The sequence below is a fragment of the Podarcis melisellensis genome (assembly GCF_964234715.1).
Source record: "Podarcis melisellensis genome assembly, chromosome: 3".
Lineage (NCBI taxonomy): Eukaryota > Metazoa > Chordata > Lepidosauria > Squamata > Lacertidae > Podarcis > Podarcis melisellensis.
The window spans coordinates 36700935-36728234 of record NC_138530.1 but is presented as its reverse complement, the minus strand read 5'-3'; the positions used below and the strand labels follow the sequence as shown (position 1 = coordinate 36728234).

General features: G+C 41.0%; 1 protein-coding gene across 2 annotated transcripts in view; it reads left to right on the top strand.

Moving 5' to 3' along the window:
• The window catches only part of GLP1R (glucagon like peptide 1 receptor), a 103878-nt gene that overhangs the window by 20462 nt on the left and 56116 nt on the right, over positions 1 to 27300 (top strand). For both annotated transcript variants that reach the window (XM_081904182.1, XM_081904183.1), the window contains exons 2-3: positions 19843 to 19939; positions 22464 to 22574. In XM_081904182.1, the coding sequence (XP_081760308.1) occupies positions 19843 to 19939; positions 22464 to 22574 (208 nt within the window). The remainder of the gene's footprint in view (positions 1 to 19842; positions 19940 to 22463; positions 22575 to 27300) is intronic.

Genomic DNA, 27300 nt, shown 5'->3' with positions numbered 1-27300 from the left:
TGGTGAGATGACAGTGACAGAGAAATGCATGGAATATAGAAGCCCAGTCTGGCCACAGGAAGAGCAATGAACAATGCTGGACTTGTGTGCACTGTGTTAATAAACACAAAGCACTGCCTTGAACATCTCACACCTTTTTTTTTACTTCAAAACGCCTAGTCCTTATTCCAGCAAGCTCGTTAGATTCCTATATAGTATATGAAGACTTTCTTTCTTGGCCATTATACTTCACTCCATGTAACTACTGCTATGTAGATGCTAAAATGTTTGTGTGTCCCAGTAGCAATCCACAACACTGCAGACTAAAAATGTGTTAAAATTCTAGTGAGTACACTATCACTTTTAAAATGCAGCTGAGGGAAAAGCTATTAGTGATGGTTGTGGATTGGTACTCCTCCACCCAGTCTTCATCCACCTCCCCCGGAAACTGCTTAACTGGATTTTTAACCTTGCATAGTTACTTGATAATTACATGCTTTCCATGCTGACAAGTTGCCCTGTATTTGAGTTCCTTAGTTTTGACTTTTCAAAGTTGACTCTTCAGTGCACGTGTATCATTGACAACTGGTGTGCCATTTTAGGTAATGAAGCTGGTTGCTGTGAAATGATTCAGGGTTCAGTTTTAATTGAAACTCTTGAATTAAAATCTATGCAAGACTTGAGAAGTTTGGCCACAAGCATCAATGTTCATATTTAGTTGAAAAGCTGGGTTGAAGTAGAAGCAATGTTTTGATAAGGCTTCTGTTTTGGTAAAGCTTCTATTAGGCTTCTGTTTTCCCCCAGGTTACTCCAGCATTTGTAACTGCCTTCCTTTCTCTTCAGACACATTTTCATACTAAGGGAAACATAAAAGTATCTAGTTGTATAGAATCTAAACACAAATATACACCACCTATTGAGATTAATCATGCAAGAGTTCCACAATTCTAGAGCTGCATGAAATCCGATAAGAATAACCTGTCAGTGCAAAAGGAAAAATGGATGGGAATGGAGGAAAAAAAAGAAGTAAATCCAGGTATCAAATACTATATATATATATATATATATATATATATATATATATATATATATTAGTATTATCAGTGGCTTCGATGGAAACAAACTGCTTTCAGTTCAAAACTTATGCCTTGGTGCCTCCTGAGACATATCCTGTTGACTGAGCCTTTGTGGAAGTGACAGTAATGTAGCCAGAAGGATGGGAACTGGTGGCTTCTTGTCACTTGCACTGCCGCAAGTAGGGGCGGCTCACAGGATCCTGTTGATAACTACCATCCCCAGGAAAGATTGTCTTGTTCCAGTTCCGCACAGGGCTGTTGTAGCTCAGGATCTCTGCAAGGGGAGAGGAGGAGCCCAACCCAGCTGATGAGAGCAGCAGTGTTTGGAGCCAACAGCAGTTCCTGCCATCTGTTGCTTTTAAAAGCTGGTAACAATATAGCAATAACAAACTGCTTGACCAAAAAACTCTCCAAGCAGGGATGTGGCTCTTTCCAGGTGTGATGCAAGGGGCAATTACCCCCCCCCCCCAGTGCACCGCCTATAAAGGGCCTGCTTATGTGGGATTATTCATTTGTCCATAGAAAGCCTATGGCATGCTGGCTTCTTGCAAGGGTGTTGAGGCCCAGATAACCATGAGATAAACCAGGGGTACCTGGAGGAATAGTGAAGCAAAGTATTTTATTTACTACAAAGTTTGTTTATTGAAAAATACTAGGCAGTTAATGTGGTACCATGAATTTGACGAGACCAGCAAGCAAGAGTCTAACCAAAACATCTTAAATGGACAAGTACATCCAAATATTAATATTTTTTTATCAGTGAGGTGCTTCTTGGAGAGAAACGACAGCCTCTAAGATTGATGGTAAGATTAGCTGTCTTCCCCTGGCAGGCAAGTTAACGAAATGCATCACTAGTTTTTAGCATAAGGATGGATCTGTGTATATAGTGGTTGGTTGAAATATCAGCTGTGCTCTTCTACAATCAGAGGGGAAGTCAAAGTATACACATCTGTTATATTGGGGATGAGCTCTTATGTTATCTTGTTATACTAATGCATCAAAGCACCCTTACTAGTATGAGCAGTTTTATCCCTTGAAGCACCCTTCTTGAAATCTATTGCCAGGCTATTTCCGAGTGTTTGCAACACCACTATACTTAAAAACAATTATGGGAGGGATGGCTAACAGGAGCTGATCAATACAGTGGATAAATGAGCTTTGAACCTTGAGCACTGTGACAATGAGCTTCTAAGGGAGTTACCCTGGGCCATAGTTAATTAAAAGCAAAATAAGCAGCTTCCTTCGGCTGGAACTGCAGCTTTTGAGACATAATCGTATTCCTCACTCACAATCACTTACCATTAGGAGATGCAAGAGCCATGAAATTATATACTAGAGATTATGTTTAATAGCTTTGTGATTATTCTTTTACTGCCTTGTGTCCTCTGTTTAACTTAGACTTTTAACAATTTAATATTGGTGTGGCTGAAATGAGTAAACAGTGAAAGCAGGATAATCTAATGTCATTTGACAAGGGGCTACAGAGTTGAGAATTGTTTTCCCTGCTCTGAGAATCTTTCCATTTAAGTAAAAGTCAGCAAGTCTCTTCCCTCCCTCTTTGGAGTGTGTCTCCGTTTGTTACCAGGTTCACTAGGTTCATAGCAATAGAAATAAGTTGTTTACTTGATTTAAGGCAGCTTTCTTACACTTGTCTTCATGGGAGATCCGACGTAGAACATCTCTTTGTAGTGAGTGGGGACATGTGAAAATTCGTGATGATGCATGGGAATAATGAATGATGGAGGGAACAGGGATATTACATCCATTGGCTTGCCTTCCCCTCCACACACCTGTTGTAGGCGTTTTGAGGACTTGAAACCTGAAGGGTTGGTAAGTTGATGGTGAGGACAAAAAGTGCATTCCTCTTCTCTCTTAGATATTCTACCTATAATGAGCCCAAATGATCACATTCACACAGATCATTATACAAAGGGTATTATAGAATTTTAAGAGTTAGAGGGGACTTTTGAAGTAATTTGGTCCAACCCTTTTCTCAGTGCAGGGTGCAAGGACAGCAGACCCAACAACAGCCCATCCAGCATCTGCTTAAAAATGCATACCTCCTATGGCAGACTGCTTTTACTTCTGCACAGCTTTTCTTTGGGAGTTTTTCCTAATGTTTAGCAAGAGTCTTCTTCCCTTCCATTTCCACCCATTGACTTGGTTTTTGTTCTGGAGTAGTAGAGAACAAGTCTGGTCCTTCTGTGTGACATCTCTCCAGGTATTTGAAGATTGCAATTAAATGCCTCCTTTAATTATCTCTAGGCCAAACATGCCAAGCAATTTCTATGGTTCTCCATAGATCTTGGTCGTTCAGTGGGCATGGAGGAAAAAATAATAATCTAAAAAGGCGTATAGGAATTACTTACTGTGTGGTGAGATTTTCCTTTGGGGCTTTATTTTATTGGAATGTGAACTTTTAAATAAAACAGCAATAATGAATTCTCTCCATCCTTTTTATTGAAAATTTTGGTTCAGTCCCCTAGTGCCCATTCCCCATGGGCTGTAGTGGTTGACAGGGTAGTGGTGTTCACCAGGCTTCCCAGTACTGTTAATGTCAGTGACCAAAAGGGAGAGCAACAGGGAGCTCAGCACTGATTGGCCACTCTGCCTGTGCCACTGTGCTGCCGGCTATTGCCATGTTGTTGTTGTTTAGTCGTTTAGTCATGTCCGACTCTTTGTGACCCCATGGACCAGAGCACGCCAGGCACTCCTGTCTTCCACTGCCTCCCGCAGTTTGGTCAGACTCATGTTTGTAGCTTCGAGAACACTGTCTAACCATCTCATCCTCTGTCGTCCCCTTCTTCTTGTGCCCTCCATCTTTCCCAATATCGGGGTCTTTTCCAGGGAGTCTTCTCTTCTCATGAGGTGGCCAAAGTATTGGAGCTTCAGCTTCACGATCTGTCCTTCCAGTGAGCACTCAGGGCTGATTTCCTTCAGAATGGATACGTTTGATCTTCTTGCAGTCCATGGGACTCTCCTCCAGCACCATAATTCAAAAGCATCAATTCTTCGGCGATCAGCCTTCTTTATGGTCCAGCTTTCACTTCCATACATCACTACTGGGAAAACCATGGCTTTTACAATACGGACCTTTGTTGGCAAGGTGATGTCTCTGCTTTTTAAGATGTTGTCTAGGTTTGCCATCGCCTTTCTCCCAAGGAGCAGGCGTCTTTTAATTTCGTGGCTGCTGTCACCATCTGCAGTGGTCATGGAGCCCAAGAAAGTAAAATCTCTCACTGCCTCCATTTCTTCCCCTTCTATTTGCCAGGAGGTGAAAGGCCCAGTGGCCATGATCTTCTTTTTTTTTTATGTTGAGCTTCAGACCATATTTTGCGCTCTCCTCTTTCACCCTCATTAAAAGGTTCTTTAATTCCTCCTCACTTTCTGCCATCAAGGTTGTGTCATCTGCATATCTGAGGTTGTTGGTATTTCTTTCGGTGATCTTAATTCTGGCTTGGGATTCATCCAGCCCAGCCTTTCACATGATGAATTCTGCATATAAGTTAAATAAGCAGGGAGATAATATACAGCCTTGCCGTACTCCTTTCCCAATTTTGAACCAATCAGTTGTTCCATATCCAGTTCTAACTGTAGCTTCTTGTCCCACATAGAGATTTCTCAGGAGACAGATGAGGTGATCAGGCACTCCCATTTCTTTAAGAACTTGCCATAGTTTGCCGTGGTCGACACAGTCAAAGGCTTTTGCATAGTCAATGAAGCAGAAGTAGATGTCTTTCTGGAACTCTCTAGCTTTCTCCATAATCCAGCGCATGTTTGCAATTTGGTCTCTGGTTCCTCTGTCCCTTCGAAATCCAGCTTGCACTTCTGGGAGTTCTCGGTCCACATACTGCTTAAGCCTGCCTTGTAGAATTTTAAGCATAACCTTGCTAGCATGTGAAATGAGTGCAATTGTGCGGTAGTTGGATCATTCTTTGGCACTGCCCTTCTTTGGGATTGGGATGTAGACTGATCTTCTCCAATCCTCTGGCCACTGCTGAGTTTTCCAAACTTGCTGGCATATTGAGTGTAGCACCTTAACAGCATCATCTTTTAAAATTTTAAATAGTTCAGCTGGAATATCATCACTTCCACTGGCCTTGTTATTAGCAGTGGTTTCTAAGGCCCATTTGACTTCACTCTCCAGGATGTCTGGCTCAAGGTTGGCAACCACACTACCTGGGGTATACGAAACATCCATTTCTTTCTGGTATAGTTCCTCTGTGTATTCTTGCCACCTCTTCTTGATGTCTTCTGCTTCTGTTAGGTCCTTTCCACTTTTGTCTTTTATTATGGTAATCTTTGTATGAAATGTTCCTTTCATATCTCCAATTTTCTTGAACAGATCTCTGGTTTTTCCCATTCTGTTGTTTTCCTCTATTTCTTTGCATTGCTCGTTTAAGAAGGCCTTCTTGTCTCTCCTTGCTATTTTTTGGAAATCTGCATTCAATTTCCTGTATCTTTCACTACCTCCTTCACATTTTGCTTGCCTTCTCTCCCCTGCTATTTGTAAGGCCTCGTTGGACAACCACTTTGCTTTCTTGCATTTCCTTTTCATTGGGATGGGTTTAGTTGCTGCCTCCTGTATAATGTTACGAGCCTCCATCCATAGTTCTTCAGGCACTCTGTCCACCAAATCTAAATCCTTAAACCTGTTCCCCACTTCGACTGTGTATTCATAAGGGATTTGACTTAGATTGTATCTTACCGGCCCAGTGGTTTTCCCTACTTTCTTCAGTTTAAGCTTGAATTTTGCTACAAGAAGCTGATGATCTAAGCCACAGTCAGCTCCAGGTCTTGTTTTTGCTGACTGTATAGAGCTGCTCCATCTTTGGCTGCAGAGAATATAATCAATCTGATTTCGATGCTGCCCATCTGGTGATGTCCATGTGTAGAGTCGTCTCTTGTGTTGTTGGAAAAGAGTGTTTGTGATGACCGGCTTGTTCTCTTGGCAGAACTCTATTAGCCTTTGCCCTGCTTCGTTTTGAACTCCAAGACCAAACTTGCCAGTTGTTCCTTTTATCTCTTGAATCCCTACTTTAGCATTCCAATCACCTATAATGAGAAGAACATCCTTCCTTGGTGTCATTTCTATAAGGTGTTGTAAGTCTTCATAGAATTGGTCAATTTCAGTTTCTTCAGCACCAGTGGTTGGTGCATAAACTTGGATTACTGTGATGTTAAAAGGTCTGCCTTGGATTCGTATCGAGATCATTCTATCATTTTTGAGATTGCATCCCAGTACAGCTTTTGCCACTCTTTTGTTGACTATGAGGGCCACTCCATTTCTTTTACGGGATTCTTGCCCACAGTAGTAGATATGATGGTCGTCCGAACTGAATTCGCCCTTTCCCGTCCATTTTAGTTCACTGATGACCAGGATGTCAATATTTATTCTTGCCATCTCATTTTTTACCACCTCCAACTTACCCATGTTCATGGTTCTTACATTCCAGGTTCCTATGCAATATTTTTCTTTACAGCATTGGACTTTCCTTTCGCTTCCAGGCATATCCGCAACTGAGCTTTGGCCCAGCCGCTTCATCAGCTCTGAATCTACTTGTACTTGTCCTCCGCTCTTCCTCAGTAGCATGTTGGACGCCTTCCGACCTGAGGGGCTCATCTTCTAGCGTCATAACTTTTATATGCCTGTTGTCTTTGTCCATGGAGTTTTCTTGGCAGGTATACTGGAGTGGCTTGCTGGTTCCTGCTCCAGGTGGATCACGTTTGGTCAAAACTCTCCACTATGACCTGTCCATCTTGGGTGGCCCTGCACGGCATAGCTCATAGCTTCTCTGAGTTATTCAAGCCTCTTCGCCATGACAAGGCAGTGATCCATGAAGGGGCGCTGTTGCCATACCGTCCAACATTTCTTCATATTGACTGGGTTGCCATCCACTCTGGGCAGCTTCCAACATATGTAAAAACATAATAAAACATTAAACATTTAAAAACTTCCCTATACAGGGCTGTCTTCAGATGTCTTCTAAAGTAACTTGTAACTTGTATAGTTACTTATCTGCTTGGCTCAGGGGCCACATAACTCAATACCCTCCAACATTTCTCTGGTGAAAATAGGAATGTTCTAAGGAAAAGCAGTAAATTCCAAATCAGAAACTGGGATGGCTTCTGTAAATCCAGGACTGTCCCTGGAAAATAGGGACACTTGGAGGGTCTGTGCTGCCTACAGGCAACTAACTCTGTAACCAAGCCCTAAGTGTGTGCGTATATAAAAGGGTCATGTATAACTGATAACTCATTTCCCCATTTCTCCCTACCTCCACGTTCCTCCTCTTCCTTTGTTTTCTCTGTGCCATTTTTTTTACATTGTAAGCTCCGCAAGGCAGGGGCCTCTCCTCTGTCCTCCTCTTCAATGCACATTCATGGTGTTATAAAAATAAAAGTATTAAGCCTTCCAAATTCGTGCCTGTCCAGTTTTTAAACATGTTTCTCACTTGCCAATGCCTAAGAGGAGATAACCTATTGGGGGATGTCCAGAGCAAAATATGCAATATATTCCCTCCTTCTCAAATATCCTTTCCACATGTGGAATGTAAAGGTACACTTTCTCCTTCAACAGGCATGCAAATCTTCTGGGCTCTCTGGCATTGTACTGAAACAATGACATTCTCTGAACTGCACTAAGCTATTGTTGCTGCTGGCTAAAAAGGATCAAAGAAGGTGTGTGGGCAGGAAATCTGAAGTGGGTGGCATTGTGACCTCTTATCAGTTTGCTTTTATGGAATCCTTTAAAGTCCTGGGTGAAGTTTAGCTCTCTGGGTACCTGCTGCATGGTTAGCATAACCAGAAATACATCTACAAATACATTTTTTAAAGATGCTGCTGAAACATCCGTACTGAACAAGAATAACCCTATACTTCTGCTAATGCATACATATAGCCGAAGGAAATTTAAACATCTCTTGTTACAAAATCTAGATCTTGAGATTTCAGTAGTTCACAATACGGCATTTTCCCATTTCCTCTTGGATATCAAGGGGGGAAATCTGTGTTTCTAATTAGTTGCAGGTCCCTTCTGGAGTCTGTCCAGAAGAGCCAATCCCTTAGTTGACACTTAACCTCTAATATTAGTTTTAAGATTCAACATTCTTTCCTCCTAATCCTTGTGAATGAAGGCTGGTATAAGTTACCCAAAAAACCCCCATTCTTTTGGAATAGCTAAGAATGGTTACTGAAAATAGTATTGATTTATTGCTAGATAACAAATTATGTTTATTTTTAGCACAAGCAACCTGTAGCCCATTTGCTCATTATTGTTCCAGTTCTTTTTGCTGTTGCACGTAAGAGATATATCTGTGTTTTGTTGTGCATGCTGGGTCTTCCTTTTATGTACCCTGCTCTGGGATTGTTAGAACGAAGAGTGGGCAATAAATAGTTGAAATAAATGTCAAATTTTCAGTGTTCATCTTGGGAATCAGAAATTCCGAACAGAACTGTGCTTCTTGGTTTAATTAGAATTATCCATATGTAGCAGTTAGCAATGCATATTTAAATGGGAACTTGGCTTACTCAGCTGGCTAGCTCCTTTGCATATGCATGGCAGATTATTTAAATTTCTCACTATTTGAATGAGATCATTAAAGTTACACTTCTGCTAGACATTGTTCTTCTGCTCAAAATCTAGCTTATTTGTCAAAAAGCAGTCATTTGAACTATATACAGAGAGGTATAGAAAGCTTAGAAATTCTGTAGTCCCTGTCCAGAATGACTGCGTATGATATGTGTATGCCTTCTCCAGTTTTGCAGGAGAGAAGTGGATAATTCTTTAGTGACGAAACTGGAATATGGATCCTTCTTCCTTCTACTCCCTGGGAGGTTTGAGCTACTCCTGCCACAGAGGAGTTGTTGTTTAGTTGTTTTGTTGTGTCCGACTCTTCATGACCCCATGCATAGCAAGTTGGGGATGGCATTCTTCAGGTGTTTTGCATCTCCTCTGATCCTATGTACTAAAAATATTTTCTTAATAACAGGAAATGATCTAGCAACTATTCACAGCACAGAACTTGATTTTCCCTCATTGCAGAAGGTCCCATGTTCAATCCCCAACAGCTCCAGTTAAGGCTGGGAATGTCCTCTGTCTGAAATCCTGTAGAGCTGCTGCTGGCCTGTGCAGACTGTACTAAACTAGATAGGCTGATGGTACTGACTGGGTATAAATACAGATACACCTGTGGCTTGCTAGCAATATCATTGCATAGCTTGGAAAAGGTAGCCAAATTCCAGGATCACCTTAGTTTTTTCTCTGCTTGTACAATCCTTATCTGTTTAGGAATATGGGCTTGCACCGAACGCATATGCAGTCAGTCTGAGAGAAGGGGCACCTAAGCAGGCATTTTTAGAACTCTGTTTTGGAGAGAAATACATACGATCTGATTTAGTACTGCTGTTGACTTGGGCACAATGACACTTGCTATAGCTGCCTCAGTGACTGATATGACCAAGATAGGACAGTGCTGGAGTTATGTTGTGTCAGTCTCTCAGGATTTATCCTCTGATCACAACCTATAGAAGTTAGCTATCAATAGGCTCATACTTTGTGGGTTAAAATTCTCTTCTTGCTCCAGAGTGCCTGACATAGTGAGTAATACAGCCTGGGTAGATGTCAAGCTCAGGTTCTCATAACCCCTGCCACCACAGGGTCCACCATCATTGACTGAGAGGTCCTCAATGCAGAAGCTTCTGCTGTTGTGTCTTGGTGCCCTTGGTGAGCACTTGGCCCAAGCGTGTCATCATTCTCTTTCTGTACCCCACTCCCTGCCTTGAAGTTGAAACAAACTCCTTTGGTGACAGCAGCATAAGTTCTATTGGGGTTGGCTGTTGAGTAAATCTATGATATACCCTCTTTTGGAGGAAGCAGAACATTTGGCTGGAGCAGGTCAGTAAACTGCCATTCTCTCTCACCATCACAGGCCCGATTCCCTTTGGTGCCTGATCACACCACCACCACCTCTTCCCTATACATTTATATGCACACGCAAACTGAGATCTGCCCAAATGCTCAGTATTAGAAGGGAGTATGGGAATATTAATTTGGTGCCTGGGTTCATCCAGTTAAAGGAAATATCCTAAAAGAAACACGACTCCAAAACAGAACCGAGGCATGAAATACAGCTGTGCATCAACAGATTAACTAATCACACTAATTCTGGAAGAATCTGGAGGTGGGGAGGGGAAACGAGATGCAAGCAAAATAATGCCCCCAAGTGTCTCATAGCTCTAGGCTGAGGCATGGGAACAAAAGTAATTGTAAGGTAAATCCATCCAACTTTAGCTGTTATGTTTGGTGTTCTATATATGATGCAATTTGCTAAATCTACGGGGAAAAGATTTGCATAGCTAATGTCCCTAGTGTATAGCCTCCTAATTTCCTGTTTTCCTAGTTTAATCTTTTATTTCCAATTGTCCCCCCTTCCCCACAATCTGGTCCCGTCTCTCACTGGTGGAACTGCGGCTATGCTTTTTTTGTAAGTATATTCTGCAAGCCACGAGTCCAGCCACCACAATATCTCCCAACTACTCTGAAATAAAGGTTGAGAAAACACTTTCCTTTGAAATCTAATAGAGTGCCAGCAACTACAATGTGAAGCAAATGTGTCTTGTTTTCCATTATCTGGGTAGAAAGGTGATGATCTTCTTCCCTTGAATTTTGGACTTGTGTGGCTCCCAATTGAACTGCAGCAGCTAGAGAAATTTGAGATCTTCCAATCCTTGTTTAATGGCAACTAAGGACTCATTCCATGATGCTAAATGTGTTTCTGTTAATGGTTGTGAACTAATAGTTTTATAGGTCTGTTCTGGTTACTGTCAAGGTTTGTGGCACGACTTGATGCTCTTCTGATTCCTTGGTCACCTCATGAGAGCAAGAGCCCTTCCTGTATTTGTTTCAGTTACTACCAGCTTGATTTAAATTACACCCCAATGGAGAGAAACCTTAATGCTCAGATTTCAATATTGGTTCCATAACTGCTTTCAATTGAATAATGGGTTGGTTAGAGGAACAAGAACTGTCACTCTCCCTGCAACTGTCTCGTTCTCAAAAGGTCTGCTGTGGCCAGTCAATATTTTTTGTGGCCTGAATCTTGACGGCAGATTGAGCAAGAAAGGCAAGAAAGATGCAGGGTGACTCCAGTTCAGCAACAGAGCCCCCATCTTCTTCCCACCTTAAAGACTGCAACTTGATCATCGTAAGGTGGTAGCAAAGCTATCAAAAAAGAAGTGGAAACCCAGCTTAACATATGTATATATCCACACACACCCCGTAGCTGAATGATGATGTCATAATCCAGTCATCCAATAAGTAGATACTTGCCCCCAGGATTGCAGTTTTCATCTAACTTTGAAGCACTTTCAGAAATCAAAACTACACAAGTTAATGATTAGAATAACAGTTGACAGTACAGTATTTTGAATTCTGAAATTTAGGAGAAATCCTCACTGGCAATTTGAAGAAGTTCTTTATTCTATGATTGCTGGCTGAGCTCTGTTTGCCTTAAAGTAGTCTCCCTGCTGCTCCTTTCTTTTCTTTGTGTTTTGCAGGGTGTGAGTAAGGGATCTCTGCATTCTTACCACAAGATGGAGCTCCAGGAACTAGGTTTCTCAAACAGATAAGGACACTTAATGGATTTTCCATTGACTGTTTTTTATACATTCAGTGGTCCAAACTGTGGAAGTATTCTAATGAAGGATTCTTTCAGAATGCCTAAGATCACCGAAGTTGTTGTTTGGTGGTTGCAAAAGGTCGCTAAGCTTTTTAGGTTACAGATAGGTAGCTGTGTTGGTCTGCCATAGTCAAAACAAAACAAAAAAATTTTTCCCTTTCCAATAGCACCTTAAAGACCAACTAAGTTAGTTCTTGGTATGAGCTTTCGTGTGCATGCACACTTCTTCAGGTACACTTCTTCTGTATCTGAAGAAGTGTGCATGCACACGAAAGCTCATACCAAGAACTAACTTAGTTGGTCTTTAAGGTGCTACTGGAAAGAATTTTTTTTTTTTGGTTTAAGCTTTTTAGGGAACATGGTTGTCTGACTTGCTCAGTAGCACATAGTGTTTCCACTGAGATGACTTTATTTTAGAAAGCAACCAAAACATTTGTGGACCTTGGTTTGATTATGGCTTGGTGTGCGTGTGCAGTATTAAAACATAGTTTAAAAGGACCTATGTTCTTTTTCTCCAAACAAACCATGAATGGTAACCCAAGAACAAACTTTAGTTTCTACTCATGATTTGTTTGGAGAGAAACAAACCATTAGCCCAGGTTTGCAATTAAGAATAAACCAGGTTCTGGCTTCCTCCTGGCTTGTTTTGATTCTAAGTGTGTTAGGAGCAGGGGAGAAGCAACTCTCTGGAAAAGAAACAAACCCTTCTGCATCTTTCTTGGGGAATGGGTGGGGGATTCATAGAACCATGCAACTTACTTTGACCTCCCTGCATGTTGTTGTTGTTTAGTCGTTTAGTTGTGTCCGACTCTTCGTGACCCCTTGGACCGGAGCACGCCAGGCGCTCCTGTCTTCCACTGCCTCCCGCAGTTTGGTCAGACTCATGTTTGTAGCTTCGAGAACACCGACCAACCATCTCCTCCTCTGTCGTCCCCTTCTCCTTGTGCCCTCAATCTTTCCCAACATCAGGGTCTTTTCCAGGGAGTCTTCTCTTCTCATGAGGTGGCCAAAGTACTGGAGCCTCAGCTTCACGATCTGTGAAGACCTCCCTGCATACAATGTATCAATAAATTTTAAATTTTTTTTAATAAATATTTATTGAAATTTTTAAGTTACAATATAACAAACGATGTTATGTTATAACTTCGTTTGTTTGTTATATTGTAACTTAAAAATTTCAATAAATATTTATAAAAAAATAATAAATAAAATCCATTCTTCGATACGGAACAGTGTGTTTTTTTAAAAAAGTTTTTAAATGAGCCAAGTGTGCTTCATGTGGCTGTCACCCAGGCTGCCATCTAAAGTCAAATGATTATTACAGTCAAGAAATGTACATTTGATGCTTGCTTCAGATCTTTGTTGAGTGGGGTAATTTATCCAGAGATTAATTGCACTTAATTATATTGTCAAAATGAGTTAGTTGTGTGTGCCATGCACAATTTGAACGAATTTGTACTTGTCTCATCTATTTGATGGCATTGCATTGTGATGGCATCCCACTGCTACTCACACAGCGTCTTTTATTCTTGCTTGCATAGTTTCATTTTGCTGTATTTGCTCATCTTCACAAAATACACATTCAAAACATCTTCTGTTATTCAGTATCGCGAGGGAACATTGTGATGCCTGAAACAAGTGTGACTGGATCTCATTTCTGCTTACATGAGCACATGCTATATATTTCAGGCTGGTTAGAATTCCCCACCCACCCCTTATTTACTTTTCCTTCAGTCAGGACACATTCTGAGCCCTCATCAAACCTTTTGGAAATCCACAAATTGAGTCAGTTTAAAAGCATCATAAACTGGTTTGAGTAAAAGGATTGAATAAACAGAAGACAGAACTTCTAACCTAACATTTGTTTAGGCTCTCAACAGCTGTTGAACCTTTAACACTTCAAGACTTCCAGAAAACCTTGCTGAATAAGATCCACCAAGAAACCCTCCTATATGGGAATGTTACAAACTGAGATGCCCTCTGAGAATGACAGGAAACTGAGTGTTAAAATCTGTTAGATGTTTGCAAACTACACAATGCTCTGTGGAAGAGATGGGGAACCTCTGGCCCTCCAGATGTTGTTGCACTCCAACTAGCCACAACCATCATGGCTAACAAACAGAGATGATGAGAGCTGTTGTTGGCATCCGTCTGACTTGGGAGACAATGGAGAAGTGCACTTGGGGTGGGGGATGAAGTCCAGCTGTTGGAAGGTTGCAGTGTCTTCTGTGGCTGCAGAGACCAATATGAAAGAGACATGTTTTGTTGCAGATGAAGGTATCCAGTAGTGCTGCTTGCAGCATAGCGCTTCTTCTCTCTTCACTCCTCCCAGTGGTCATTCCTCCTCTGGTCACTGCTATGAATTCACAACCTGACTGTCTGTCTCCAGGCACTGCAAGGGATTCCCACACAGTGTGGTTGATGTTGCCAGCTTGCAGACATCTTTGTAACGCACAGTTGGTCTGCCCACAAGCCTGATGTTGGAAGCCTGCTCCCCTTAGAGCACGTCCTTGGGGATCCTGCCATGTGGAAATGACCAAGCCAGGGCAGACAGTGCTAAGACAGGAGTGTGAACATGCTGCAAATGTGAGCTTGGGAGAGCACATCTCTGTTTGAAATTCTGTCCTGCCATGTGATATACAAAATCTTCAAGTCACAGTGCATGTGGAAGGCTGAGGTTGCATATATCCCATCACTGCATTTGAAGAACACAGGAAACTACAAGGTATTAGCTGTGTATAAATTTTATAACCAGTGAAGCAGCCTTTCATAGTTGGTTGAGTTAACAGATTATACATCTCTGCCAGTGCCAAATGTATTTAAAATATGATGTTTGTATGTACTTAGCGCAGCAAGATTTTTTAAAAAAAATCTTCCGTGCAATGATTTGATTGATTTGTATTTTTTTGTAATCTGCTTATTTCTCCAGAGATACAGTGTGGCTACCATGCAGTAGTAAAAACCAGAATAAAACACAGAATTATATCCAACTTAAGTTATACTTGGAACAGATCCACTGAAATCAGTGGACTTAAGCCATGCCCATTAATTTCAATGGCTCTACCCATGAGTCACACTTAATTGGCTACAAACTCATAATCCCTTTCAAAGCCCAATTTACATTGAAATAAGTTAACAATATCTAACCTGCTTAACGAATGCCAGCAAATTAGGCAAATAGTTTGCACTTTATTAGAAATCTTTCAGGGCCTTCCATAGTTTCACTGACAGTGAGCTTAGTGTTTATTATATGTTTTGTCTTTTATATATTTCAATATAAAAGTTTAAAACATTGGATTTTAACATCTGTATAGTGTCTGAAAGCATTATATGAAGTGCACATGTGGTTAAGCCAATAAATTATGGACCCTTTGGGTTTCATTTGTCTGGCTTACTGGAATAGGATGTTTTTATTTAAATCAAATCCCACAAATTAGACATTCTTACAAGAGAACATGTCTGATTATTTTCTTATTACAGTTTGCTAATAACTTTTCCAAAACCCGCCTTGTCGTGGTGTATAAAAACTGCTACAAATATGGTATCTAATTCTGGTTAGTAGGTGGACAGACTTGCTGTATGAAGTATTCTTTAAAGAAAAAAATGTACAAAAAATTAAAACTGCCTTTTATAAATTAAGGAGATAATAAGCTTTCATTTTATTTCTTAAAGGTAGCACTGTATTTTGGAAGAGAAAAACTAGCAAAGCTTATCACTTTGTGCAATGGGTCTCAATTAATGAGATGTCAATAATGCCAATGAGAGAGCAAAAAAGGGAGGAGAACGGGTTACTTATTATGAGTTACTCATTTAACATGAGTAGTGCTATGCAGATAGTTGCTCAAAATTGCATTCTGCAATGTACATTTGAAATGAATACTTCCGCTTAGCTCGTATAATAGTTAATGGAAATCTGGTAGACTTTTAAACATTAGTAGAGGATTGCATGCCATTGTTTCCACAGGTGGTGTTCATAATGGTACTGCATGTTTGAGTAACATCAAAGTGCTCTGAGTGTGGTTCCCTGCATATAAAAAATACTTTAAAGTGTCTGGGAAAATTATTTGGATTTAAAAATAAAAATTCGAGTATCACAATTCAAGTAGTCCATAGTAGGTATTAAAAACACCTACCCTGGGTAGAAGACTACTTTCAGCAATTCATTTAAATTTAAATAAATAAATAAGTAAGTAAGTAAGTAAGTAAATAAATAAATAAATCCCTACACTAAAATGATTTCATGCAGTTGCATCCATGTCAGGGTGCTTTAATGAGTAGCAGGGCTGTGTTTTATTCCTAGACAAGCTAAGCCTGCACACAAATTTTGTATATAAATCTACACTTACTGAATTTTAATTCCTGAGTTGGATCTGTGGGTGAAATACAGGTGCCAGCAGGAGCTATTCTGCCAAGGATTAGATTTAGACCAGGGAGCTTTGCATCGACAAGATAAAGGCTGTAATTACCATTAAAAACTGCACAAATAAAGGCAGTTAATAAACATGTGTGTTGTGTGCAGGCAAGTTGGTTGCATTACCTTTTATGATTCCCAGAGAGCATATTTGTGATTGAACATAATGGTTTATAATGCCATTGGCTTGTTTGTCACAGAAGGGCAGCCCCCCCATCTTTTCTCCATTAGGTGTCTCAAATGACTGCTGCTTTTTCTCCTGACTTCCACCTCTGCTTCTGACTTGCGTTGGAAAATATAACACCACGCAGCAAAAAAAAGAAGTATGTTCAAATTATTTGGCTTTAATGGTTCTTAATTCCTTAAGTCCTAGCTTGAGTGCATCATTGCATTCTTCCATTTTATTAGCATACTCCACTATGTAGAATATGGTGGGTCTTGCTTTTGAGTAAATGTGCATAGGATTGGGCTTCATGCCTAAAATTCCAACTATGCATGTCCCTATTTATTACATTCACATCCTCCTTTTCAATATGCTCTCAAAAGAAAACTTATTGGTAGTGAATGCAGAACAGGGAATCCAAAAAAGATCAAAGAATTAAGCTTGGAGTGGAGGAGGCAGTTCTCAAGTTAGCCACATAGCAAGGTGTTCAGTGCTTGAAAGATCAGAACCAGTATGGTTTGGAAATGGATCAGTATGCCTTGGAAATGCTTTTGACAGTGTTGGTAGAACCTAGCCATCATAACTAGTAGCCATTTACAGTATAGCCTTTTGCTCTATGAACTTGTCTAATCCTTGTTTAAAGTCATACAAGTTGGTGGCCATCACAATCTCTTGTAACTAGCTTCTCTTAGTGGCTTGAAAAATAATTTACTAGAATGCTAAGAGGCTGGCAGCAAGGAAAGGTACTACCTTGTAGAAGGGTACTAATAAATTACGTTCTGCCATGCAAACAAGGGATGGAACAATCTGTGCCTCCATTGCCATCCTGATCACCCCCTGCTTATGTATTGCTACCAGACAAAGAGTTAAGTACAAGGTTGGTATAAGTTTTGATAGTAAGAACAGCAGTAATGGAAGAGAATGAGGGCAGCAAGAGATGAATGCGTATGTTACGCACTTTGGCATGAAATTTAGAGAATTATGCATGAGCCTTCATGGAGGTCTTTGAGATTTTGGGACCTGGTGTATGTTTATATATGAATACAAATATCTGGAACCAAACGTAAATGTGTGTAATTATATACAAAGAATGTGGGATTTTTATTCCACCAAATACCCTCCCCACTCTTTCCTGCCAAAAGGAAAATATGGATATGCAGACAGAGTATTCCCCAAACTTTCAATTCAAACTGCTAAAATAAAACTACAAGGGTTGTTAATCCTTCTGCTTGCGGGTATAGACTTGTATCAACAACTGTGGTCAAGAGACATTTCAGCAGCTTTGTGGTAGATTTTGCAAAATTAAGTTCCTGCTGATGGTTTTATGACTTCTTCTTAAGTATCCAGCCTAGACTACTGAAGATGGTTTGGATGGGCCATTAGTTATTTAAAGGATGGTAAATTTTTAAGTTCATAATTTAGTTTTATGGGCGTTTGTTTTAGATGGTACATGAGAAGGCAGTAAAATGTACCAAAATGTGTTCATACCTACCAAACTTATTTAAACATTTATATTTTCTTTACTTTTCTCCTCAGATATAAAAGCTTACATATCAATAATTTAAAATTTAAAAAGACAACCCCTGCCTTCAAGCTCACAGTTTAAAAGCCATTACACAAAAGGAAAAAGGGGGATGGGGAGGTAGGAGCAAGACAAAAAAACCTCTAGTCCATGGAATGTGTCTTAATGTTAGGAAGGTCTAGCTGGAAAGGTTTGTTCTGTCACCCTGTGTTTCCTCTACTACCAGGGTTACTAGAGACTGTCAAATAGAGATTAGGCACAAATCTGGCTAGTCACACCTTCAATAGTATAGGTTCCTCTTCAGCCTTCTTCTCCCTTTCCTGATCTTTCCTCATTGCCGATGCAAATGAAAATTTTATTGGTTTCTTCAAGGCTCCTCCTCCTCTTACCAACATGACAAAACTCCAGCTGTTTTCTACTCATTCTTCATCAATACTTCATCAAGCCCTGACCAAGCCTTCACCTATGTCTTGAAGGTGCAAGATTCCCCAATTAGCAGAACCATATGCTGCAAAGTTTTGCTAAGATGTACCCACTGAGATTACAAGTAAGGAATAGCATGTTTGAATACTCTCTCATGTAAAAAGCCTTCTCCATACAGAACACTTGCAAGTTAGGGACACAATTGCTTTTTAAATTCAGCTGTAGTGGAGCAAATGGAGATACATTTTTCCTACTGTCTGGTGATGGACAATGGTCTTTTTTATAGTATACTTAAAACCATTATCTTTTTAGGGGCTACCCCACATTTTCTTCAAAAATTGCTTTGCATAAATAAATACCACAGAGTGAGCAAGATTTTCAAAAGTAGGGGGTCCATGGCTTGGCTTTTGAAAAATAGGGGGTCCTTAGTAATTAGCTAATTGGGAACCACTGCTGTACATGGATGAACACAGTGGCTTGCTTCTGTTTGTACTCAGGCTTCTCCTTTCATGGAGTTATAACCCAATAAGTTCCCAAGCATTGAAGCATAAGCTGCTTCTCCTGCACAGTGTCTCAGCCAGAGGCCTCTCCACCTTCACTAATTTCGCGTGGAGGGGTGTTGGGGTATCTGACTGTCTGTGTAGGCAGGAGCCTGGCAATGGGGAAGGGGTTGTCTTCAACGTCTGGGGCTAGTGATAACCAGTGAACTTGGATGAGGGCCCTGGTGCCATTGTCAGAGGGGCAGGTTAGTATTGGCATTGTTGTGGGTTCACAAAAAGCATATCTTGCTAGAGTGTGATTTTGAAAGGACAGCTCATTTATTACAGAAGATTGAAGGCCTTATGTGATGAAAACAATGTATAATTCTCATAAATCCTGCCAGATGTCAACAAGAAATAATGTGTCAAGCAACAAAGCATTGAGGGTTGTTATGAGGGAGGCCAGTATGGGCATTGGCTTAAAGTGGTTGCCAGTGTCATCTTGAATCTAAAAGCAGGAAAAGGGGGCTTGTAGTTTACTGTATAGCAAAAATGCAAAATATTTCAGTGAATACCTATCACCTGGTTGGTCTCCTTACATGCTAGTTCCTAACGCTTGGGAGCTGTTGCTCGTTTGGGGAGTTTGATCCCATGATGTAAAGTTGTTTACTATGTATTAATACACAGGAAAAGGTAAAGGGACCCCTGACCATTAGGTCCAGTCATGGCCAACTCTGGGGTTGCGGCGCTCTTCTCGCTTTATTGGCCGAGGGAGCCGGCGTACAGCTTCCGGGTCATGTGGCCAGCATGACTAAGCCGCTTCTGGCAAACCAGAGCAGTGCATGGAAACGCCGTTTACCTTTCTGCCGGAGCGGTACCTATTTATCTACTTGCACTTTGACGTGCTTTCAAACTGCTAGGTTGGCAGGAGCTAGGACTGAGCAATGGGAGCTCACCCCGTCGCAGGGATTCTAACCGCCGACCTTCTGATTGGCAAGTCCTAGACTCTGTGGTTTAACCCACAGCGCCACCCGCGCCCCAGGAAACCCATCACTAAATAATTGGATTTGGTTAACAACATATCTGAGATGCTATTTTCTTTCCTTCCAGAGATCCCAGCTCTCCTTTCCTTCACTGAAGCAGAAATGGGAAGAATATCGGCTCCAGTGTTTGGAGTATCTTCATGAAACACCCCCTCTTATGGCAGGTAAGGCTGCACAGCACAAATGGCACTCCCAAAGAGCATCCTAACTGCATACTGCTACAGTTCTTATAGGCCATAACGTGTTTTCCATCATCTCCCCTTTCCTATTAGTTTCTACAACCTGGTCTGCAGTGTCCTGAAGGGCCAAGTTCCTAACGATGGAAGGAAATGATTTTTGCTAAGTTATAGAGTGTGAGCCTCACCCAGCTAGAAGAGAAGGATTGTAGCTTAGTGGTAGAGCTTGCTTTGCATACAAAAGGTTCCATCCCTGTTATCTTCAGCTGGTGGTGGAACAGATGTCTTTCTGAAACCTTGGAGACTCACTGTTGGTCTAAATGAACAGTACTGAGCTACATGGGTCAATACTCTGATTAAAATTAGGGGATATTGTGTGGGATGTGGGAGGGAGTCAGAAACAAAAACAATAGTGGGCATCAAGTGCATCCCCCCCCCCCGTCCCATATTTGATAGACTAATTGTGGAGTGGCTCCACCTAGGCATGTACTTGTAACTTTTGCTGCTGGGTGCTCCAGTGCAGTGTGTGCCATAATTATTATGGGGGTTCTGGTCCATGTACAAGGGAGGAATTCCCCTACCTCACATTACAATGTTCAGTAAGCTGTCCCCCCCCTTTTTTGCTATCTGCATTCAGAAGGGAAATGTGTTTTAAGATAACATTTTTTATATATTTTTAAAAAACACACATATTGGTATTGTATTAATTAAAGGCATTTAGGATAGCTTACATTAAAAGTTTAAATGTTCAAATATTAAACATATATATTACTGTAAGTATACAGTGTCAGTGCATCATAGTGGTAGGAGTAATTTAGTCAACTAAAATTACTTGGTAAAACAAATATGTATTAACAGGCTTTCTAAAACTGGACTTGGCAGGTGTCTATCAGAAAAGGGTTCCAGATTGGGACACTCTTGCTGAATATGTACCTGTTCCACTATAATATCCTTGATGAAATAAGGCAGATGGAAGAAGGCTGTACTGTATTGGATTGTTTTAAATGTGTGTATGCCCATATCAGGAGGAGGCAGCCTAAGATTCAAATTATGCAAGATTGATTGTATGTTTTTTAAATTTTATTTTACAAATTATTTTCATCATGCCCTTGCTTTATCACTTACATATCACAAAATGTTGGGTTGTTTTGACTGTATGACAGTATCAAAACCTGTACCAACCAACTGAATGAAAACACAACCTACTGTAACAAGTTCAGGTTTCTGGTCATTTGGTTCCCAGTAATTTGAAAAAGAAAGCCTGCAGCATTAAAATGTTCTGGTCCCAACCCACTGGAATGGATAAGACTCGATCTATACCCCCCCCCCCATATATAACAAAGGATTAGATTTTTCCATTGCTTCTTCTTAGAATTGCCCTGTAACATTAGAGAATGACACTCGCTGGTAGCAATAATAGTAAGAAGGTATTAATCTCTCTTTGCTCTGCTAGGCAGCCAACACTACACTCCTAGGCTGATGGTTTAATAAATCTGAAACTGAGCCTTTAGCGTGTTGAATAAGCTATAATGCTGATTGGTGGGCTTTTGTGTGAGTATTTCAGCAATGTGTCAGTGTGTATAGTGTGGAATTAAGAGCATGACAGCAGATCATTTGTATTGAGAAAAATACATAAGGTATGTTGAGTTATTGAACTAGCAAATGCAATGCCAGAGACATGTGTTGCAAACCAGACAAAGCAGGATATCTGGTACCAGGATAATACCTTCAATGGCAGCTGCTCCTCTTCCATAGGCTACAGTGATAATCTTATCAATTCAAGACCAAGTCGCTGGTCAGCTGAGACAGGTGAAGAACCACTGAGGTCATACTTAGCCATTTAGCAAGTAGAATTGGAGCTGATGGTGAAGTACAATCACCTTATGCCAGGGATTCAATGAGGAAAGCGACAAGGACCCAAGAAACGAGCTGAGGACACATGACACAGCTGCCTTGCTGAAGCTAAGTAGATTTGGGTCTGGTCAGTATCTGGATGGGAGACCACCTAGGAACCCCATGAGTTTCAAGATAGAAGATAAAGGGGATAGAAGTATATTGAATTAATAAACAGAATGGCAAGAACTTCACTAACAAATGCTGTGAATTGTTTGTGCAGTCTGTATTGAGTCATGCTATTAACTTACAGTTGTAGCTGTCTAGCAGCTTGAAGTAAATTGTAAAGATAGAATGGTTATTTTCCCTACCTCCTTCCCCCCCCAATGTTTGTGTCTATGTGTTGTGGGGTGTTATTAGGGAACGGGCTGTCATTATTACAACACTCGGTTCTGGATTGGGTTTCTGTTCAGTCTTAGTTGCTGAACAGGGCTGTAGAAGCATTGCGGCTGATGATTGGTGTAAGACACAAATAATGGATTTAGATCTTTTTTGGGGGGGTGGGGTGGGGGTACCTATCTAATATTAAATCCTCCCATCCTGGACTCTTGCAATGCAACCTCATAAAGCTGCTTCTTCATTTTCTTCCAATTTCTCTCCAAATATTCTCTATCTGTAGAAGGCAAGTTCTGCAACAGGACATTTGATGAATATGCATGCTGGCCTGATGGTCTGCCTGGCACCTACGTGAACATGAGCTGCCCTTGGTATCTTCCATCATCTAGCCCAGGTAAGTATGTTTTCCTATCTTTGAAGAACATCCAGTATACACAATTTCTCTCCCACCAGCCTGCTAATTTTATTTATATGTTTGTTGCGTGTATATTCTGCCACTCCTTTAAGGAACTCAAGGTGGAAGACATGATTCTCACTTCCCATCTTATCCTCAAAAACAGGTAGGTTGGGCCAAGAGAGAGCCCAAGGTCACCCACTGAGCCTTATGGTCAAGGGGAGACTTGAATATTGCACTTCTTGGTTGTGGTTCGACACTCTTAGCTACTAACGTGCAAACTTTGCTAAAGGCAAGCTCAAGTTCATCTGGAACTCTGCATGTGCCCAGAAGCTATGTCTGACTTCTCCCTGAACAATGAGTGCAAGCATCACTGTGGTATAACAGTAAAAGCATGTGCAGTGTAAAGCCAACTTGATCATGGAAATATAAGTGGCAAGCAATAGGGCCTTGCAAGCCAGAAACATGAGCAGGTCTGCATGAACCTAATTAATCACACCCACACTCACACACAACAACTCCTTTTTGTAGTTACCACTTAGGTGCTGGGTCATGTAGGGTGGGAAATATGTTGGGACTTGGTGTTACTTGAGCAAAGAGGTAATTGACGCATGGTCTGGTTCAGGACTGTCGGTTTTAATTCCAAAGATCCTTTCAGTAGAAATGGGGGGTGGGGCGGGGTGGGCGCTATGCTGAGTATGGGTGGGAAAGAAATTTCTTTCTTGAAGTCCTTTTTTCTGACATACCTTTCTCTCTCTTGCATGAGTATTCATATTGTATTATGTTTGGTTGCTAGCGACTGTTATCTTAGGGTCATCTGAAAATTGAATTTACAAGCTCTTTATTGGTTTCTCATTCATTAATAAACATATACATTATTTACAGTTACTTAAAAATTTGCTTGTATTAATGTGCAAAATTGTTGACTTTCCAATTAATTGATATAAGAGCCCATCAAACATTCTATAACTCCTTTCAATAATTCTTTCCCCCCTTTATCTAATAACCTACATGCAGGATTAAATGCCTTCCCTTCAGCAAACCTATTTATTTTCCAACTTAGGACTTGGTGGCAGTCATTTGGCTGCTAACAGCACTAAAAATCATCACTGCAGGAGAGAGCCAAGATTTACCCTAATCCTGTACCTCAGTAAATTACCAGAATGTGCTGCATCTTTCATGTACTTTTGCAAATAAGCAAAAGCTGAATTATCCTGGGGTAGAATACAATTTTCACTTAAAACACATTAACATTTGGATCTCTTCAGAAATTTTCATTAAAGGATTGCAAACCACTTTGGAAACAAATTAAGCTTTATAATCCTCTCATTCCTGTTGCTATAGTATATCCTCATTTTTCTTTGTTGTCCCAATAGACTTGATGATGGGCTGTGGCAATCCTTGTTCTCCTCCATTATAAATGGATGTGTAGTATTGTGTGTGTGTGTGTGTGTGTGTGTGTGTGTGTGTTGTTAATCTCGTCATACTTTTACTTTAAAGTGGATTACTACAATGCAGTCTATGTGAGGCTGCCCTTGGGTTTATAAACACCAGCAGGTGCAGAATGCTGATCAGGGGCATCTTGCTGACAACACGTGAGACTATTGTTGAAACATCTGCACCAGCACCAGCTGCCCATCCACTACCAAGTCAGGTTCAAGTGTTTTAATTTACAAAGCCCTGAACAACATAGGTAGAGGGTACCTCAGGGACTGCTTGAACCCTTATATTCCAGCCCAGCCACTGAGATAATCTGCAGCAGCATTGATGATCATTCCCCAAGTTGGTGAGACTCATTTGATAACTACAAGAACCCAAGTCTTTTGTGTCACTGGCTCTGTATTAGGAGAGGGGTAGTATATCTGGTGGGAGAAACGTCACATTCCTTCTGGGGTAGCTTGTCCACCTTTGATCTCCACCCTGTACTCAGCTCCCACGTGTGGCTCCTAGAAGCTATCAGCATGCAACAGTGGCCACCCCCTAGGAAACAGTTTTAACTGGCCAGCTAAACCAGGTGAGTCTAGCTGATAGGTCTCAAATCCTCAGTGAGTTAGGGACTTTCCCTGCATGGGAACATATGCTCTTGTGGATTGAGCGGACGAGACCAATTGTGTGTCAAGGCCCCCAAGCCAGCTCCCGTTAGAATAAAAATTCACACTGACACAGATTTTTGGTTTAAGGTTAATGGGCAAAAATTTAGGCCACAACTTTATTGATTACAGCATTGGCTTAGGTATTGGCAAAGGACTATATTGGACTCCTGCCCCCTTTGCAGGAAGTCAGTAATGGTAAACCACTAAAAGAGGAAGCTACATTGGGGGAACCCGCCTGTAGCTCTCCTTGGTGTTCCCAGAGGCCTGGCATGGCCCTAGCCCCTCAAGTGGACTTCGGACAGGATCCAGGCCCCGGATTCCTTCAACAGAATACCCTTGGTCAATGGAGGGGCAGGCGATGGCCAACCTCCCCTCCCCCACAAATAAATGAGCCAATGCCTAACCGCCAAACCTTACAAAGTTGTGACGATTGCTAAGAGGTAGGCGAAAACCAAGTGGCCAGGGCCAATCTGCCAAATGGAAAAATTCCTACCTGGCCCCCGTCCCAAGAGAGAAGTGAGGGGCAGATGGGGCTCGATGGGGCTCGCCAACCTAGGAGAAGGAAAACTCTGATCCTAAACCTATGCTACCTTGCATAATAGCTTTGGGAAAAGAAAAAGTTAAGGAGTAAACCCTGCACAAATCCAGTATTCCCTAAGACAGTTGGATGGCACCTTGCATGCCTGCTTCCGGCAACTCCTGCAGCCAAGCTGGTGCCCAACACATTGCTTTCCTTTCCTTTGGACCGCGCCAGTGAGGCCAAGAGTCTTGTCATCTGAGCAGCCCAGGATCTCCATACACACTGCCCAGGCTTGTACCCTAGAGAGGTTACTTTGATGCTGCTAATTGCAGCGGTTTGACTTCACTCCTGAAGGCACACTCCACTGTCCCCTGAGACAGACGAATGTCAACAAGGGATTCAGCAGGCACCTTCTATCCCAACTTTTCAAGGCCTGCTGAAAACTTGTGTATCCGTCAGACTTATACAAACAATTAAGAATATATCTTTCCATAATATTTAATTTATCTCTGATTTTAACTTTTTATATAGTTTTATTGTATAGCTTTATGTGTAATTATTGAAAATGCTCTGATTTTTAAAATAAATAAATAACAGTATATGAATATTGTTATAAATAAAAAAATGAATAAACTTAACTTCCCAAAACCTCACCACAGCAGCAATGTGATGGGGTCAGTGGTCTTCCTCCTTGAGCCTTCGGTATGTACTAAAACCTAATCAGCATATGGGAAAAAATCTTTTTGAGTTTCCTTTGCTAATCTGGACATTAAATCATTTTCCATAAATTTTGTAACCAGATAAACTAGGTTAGGGTTTTCATTAAGTGAGGGTGCATAATGGATTCCCTTTTAGACAGAACTCTTACTAAAACTGTTGTAAATAAGAATTGGTTGAAGTTAGCAAAATAAAGGAATGCTTGGGTGGGGGCTCTTCACTGCTTGGTGGGGGCTATAGTACCAAATATTACTCAAGATTCCTATACATGTTTTGAAAGTCAGGCCATTTCGTGTAGCCCAAGATGGCAGAAGCTGCATAATTCTAAAGCCAACCACTTCTCTTATTTCTGCCTTTATGTAGAATAATAGTGCAAAGAGAGAGCTATTGGTTCTGCCACTCCTTAAAAATTAATTAATTAATACCCTGCCATTTTTCCTGACAAGGATTCAAGGCAGTTTATAGATAAAAACTGTAGAGTCTTCTCTTCAAGTATTTTCGCCAATTAGAGCTGGCCAAAAATGAATACATGTACTAAAGCTTCATAGCTGAACTTCTATCAAGTACGTATCAAGATTATTAGCATCTAAATTTTATGAGGGCAAGCAGACCTAGGAAGGCTTGAACTCGGAAAATGTGTAACAAACCATTAATTGCCTATGTGCAACAAAGGCTTCAAAAATAAATTTACCATGATGCATAATTTGTTAGGAGTGGCTACTTTTGTCGACTTTGGCTCCCAGCACCTGAGTTTTCCTTTGTCATGCGGCGCCCAACTAAGACTGTCAATTTGGCCAAAGAAGCTGTGGTCAAAATTAGTCAGGTGTCTCACAGTTCTTTAAGGGGTGAAAGTCATGAACTATTTCGTGTTGTATTCATCAGCTTTCATTGTCCATGCAGATGAAGAGGTTTCTAGCTCTCTCAGATTAGAGTTTAGTTACAGCTATCACTATTGGTAATCATGCAACACGATCACTTGCTTTTAAAAAGAACAGAAATCTGTGTAGTTATTACTGGCGGTTAATTTAGTGGGCCTAGACAGCTGGCAGCAGGAGCGAAGCCTGTCTTGCATGGCCCACTGGTGAGCGCTTGGCTTTAGAGAGTTTTACGATGTGGGCATTTACCTTATTTGCACTGCCCATATTCATATTTGCTGTGAACGAGAACATTTGCGTTGTTTCTCCTGAATCACAGATTTTGTTCACCCTCAATGTACTTCACACTCCAAGATAGAAACTACAGGACACCCCTGCCTCCCCTCCCGCCCCGAAAAAATGAGCTTTGCTGGCAGATGACACATCAAGCTTGGCAGAAACTCTAGGAAGAGGACAGTGAGATGAAAATTTATTTTTCTGTATTGTAGCCAAGTGAGAGTATCATTTGCTTTTTCATCTCT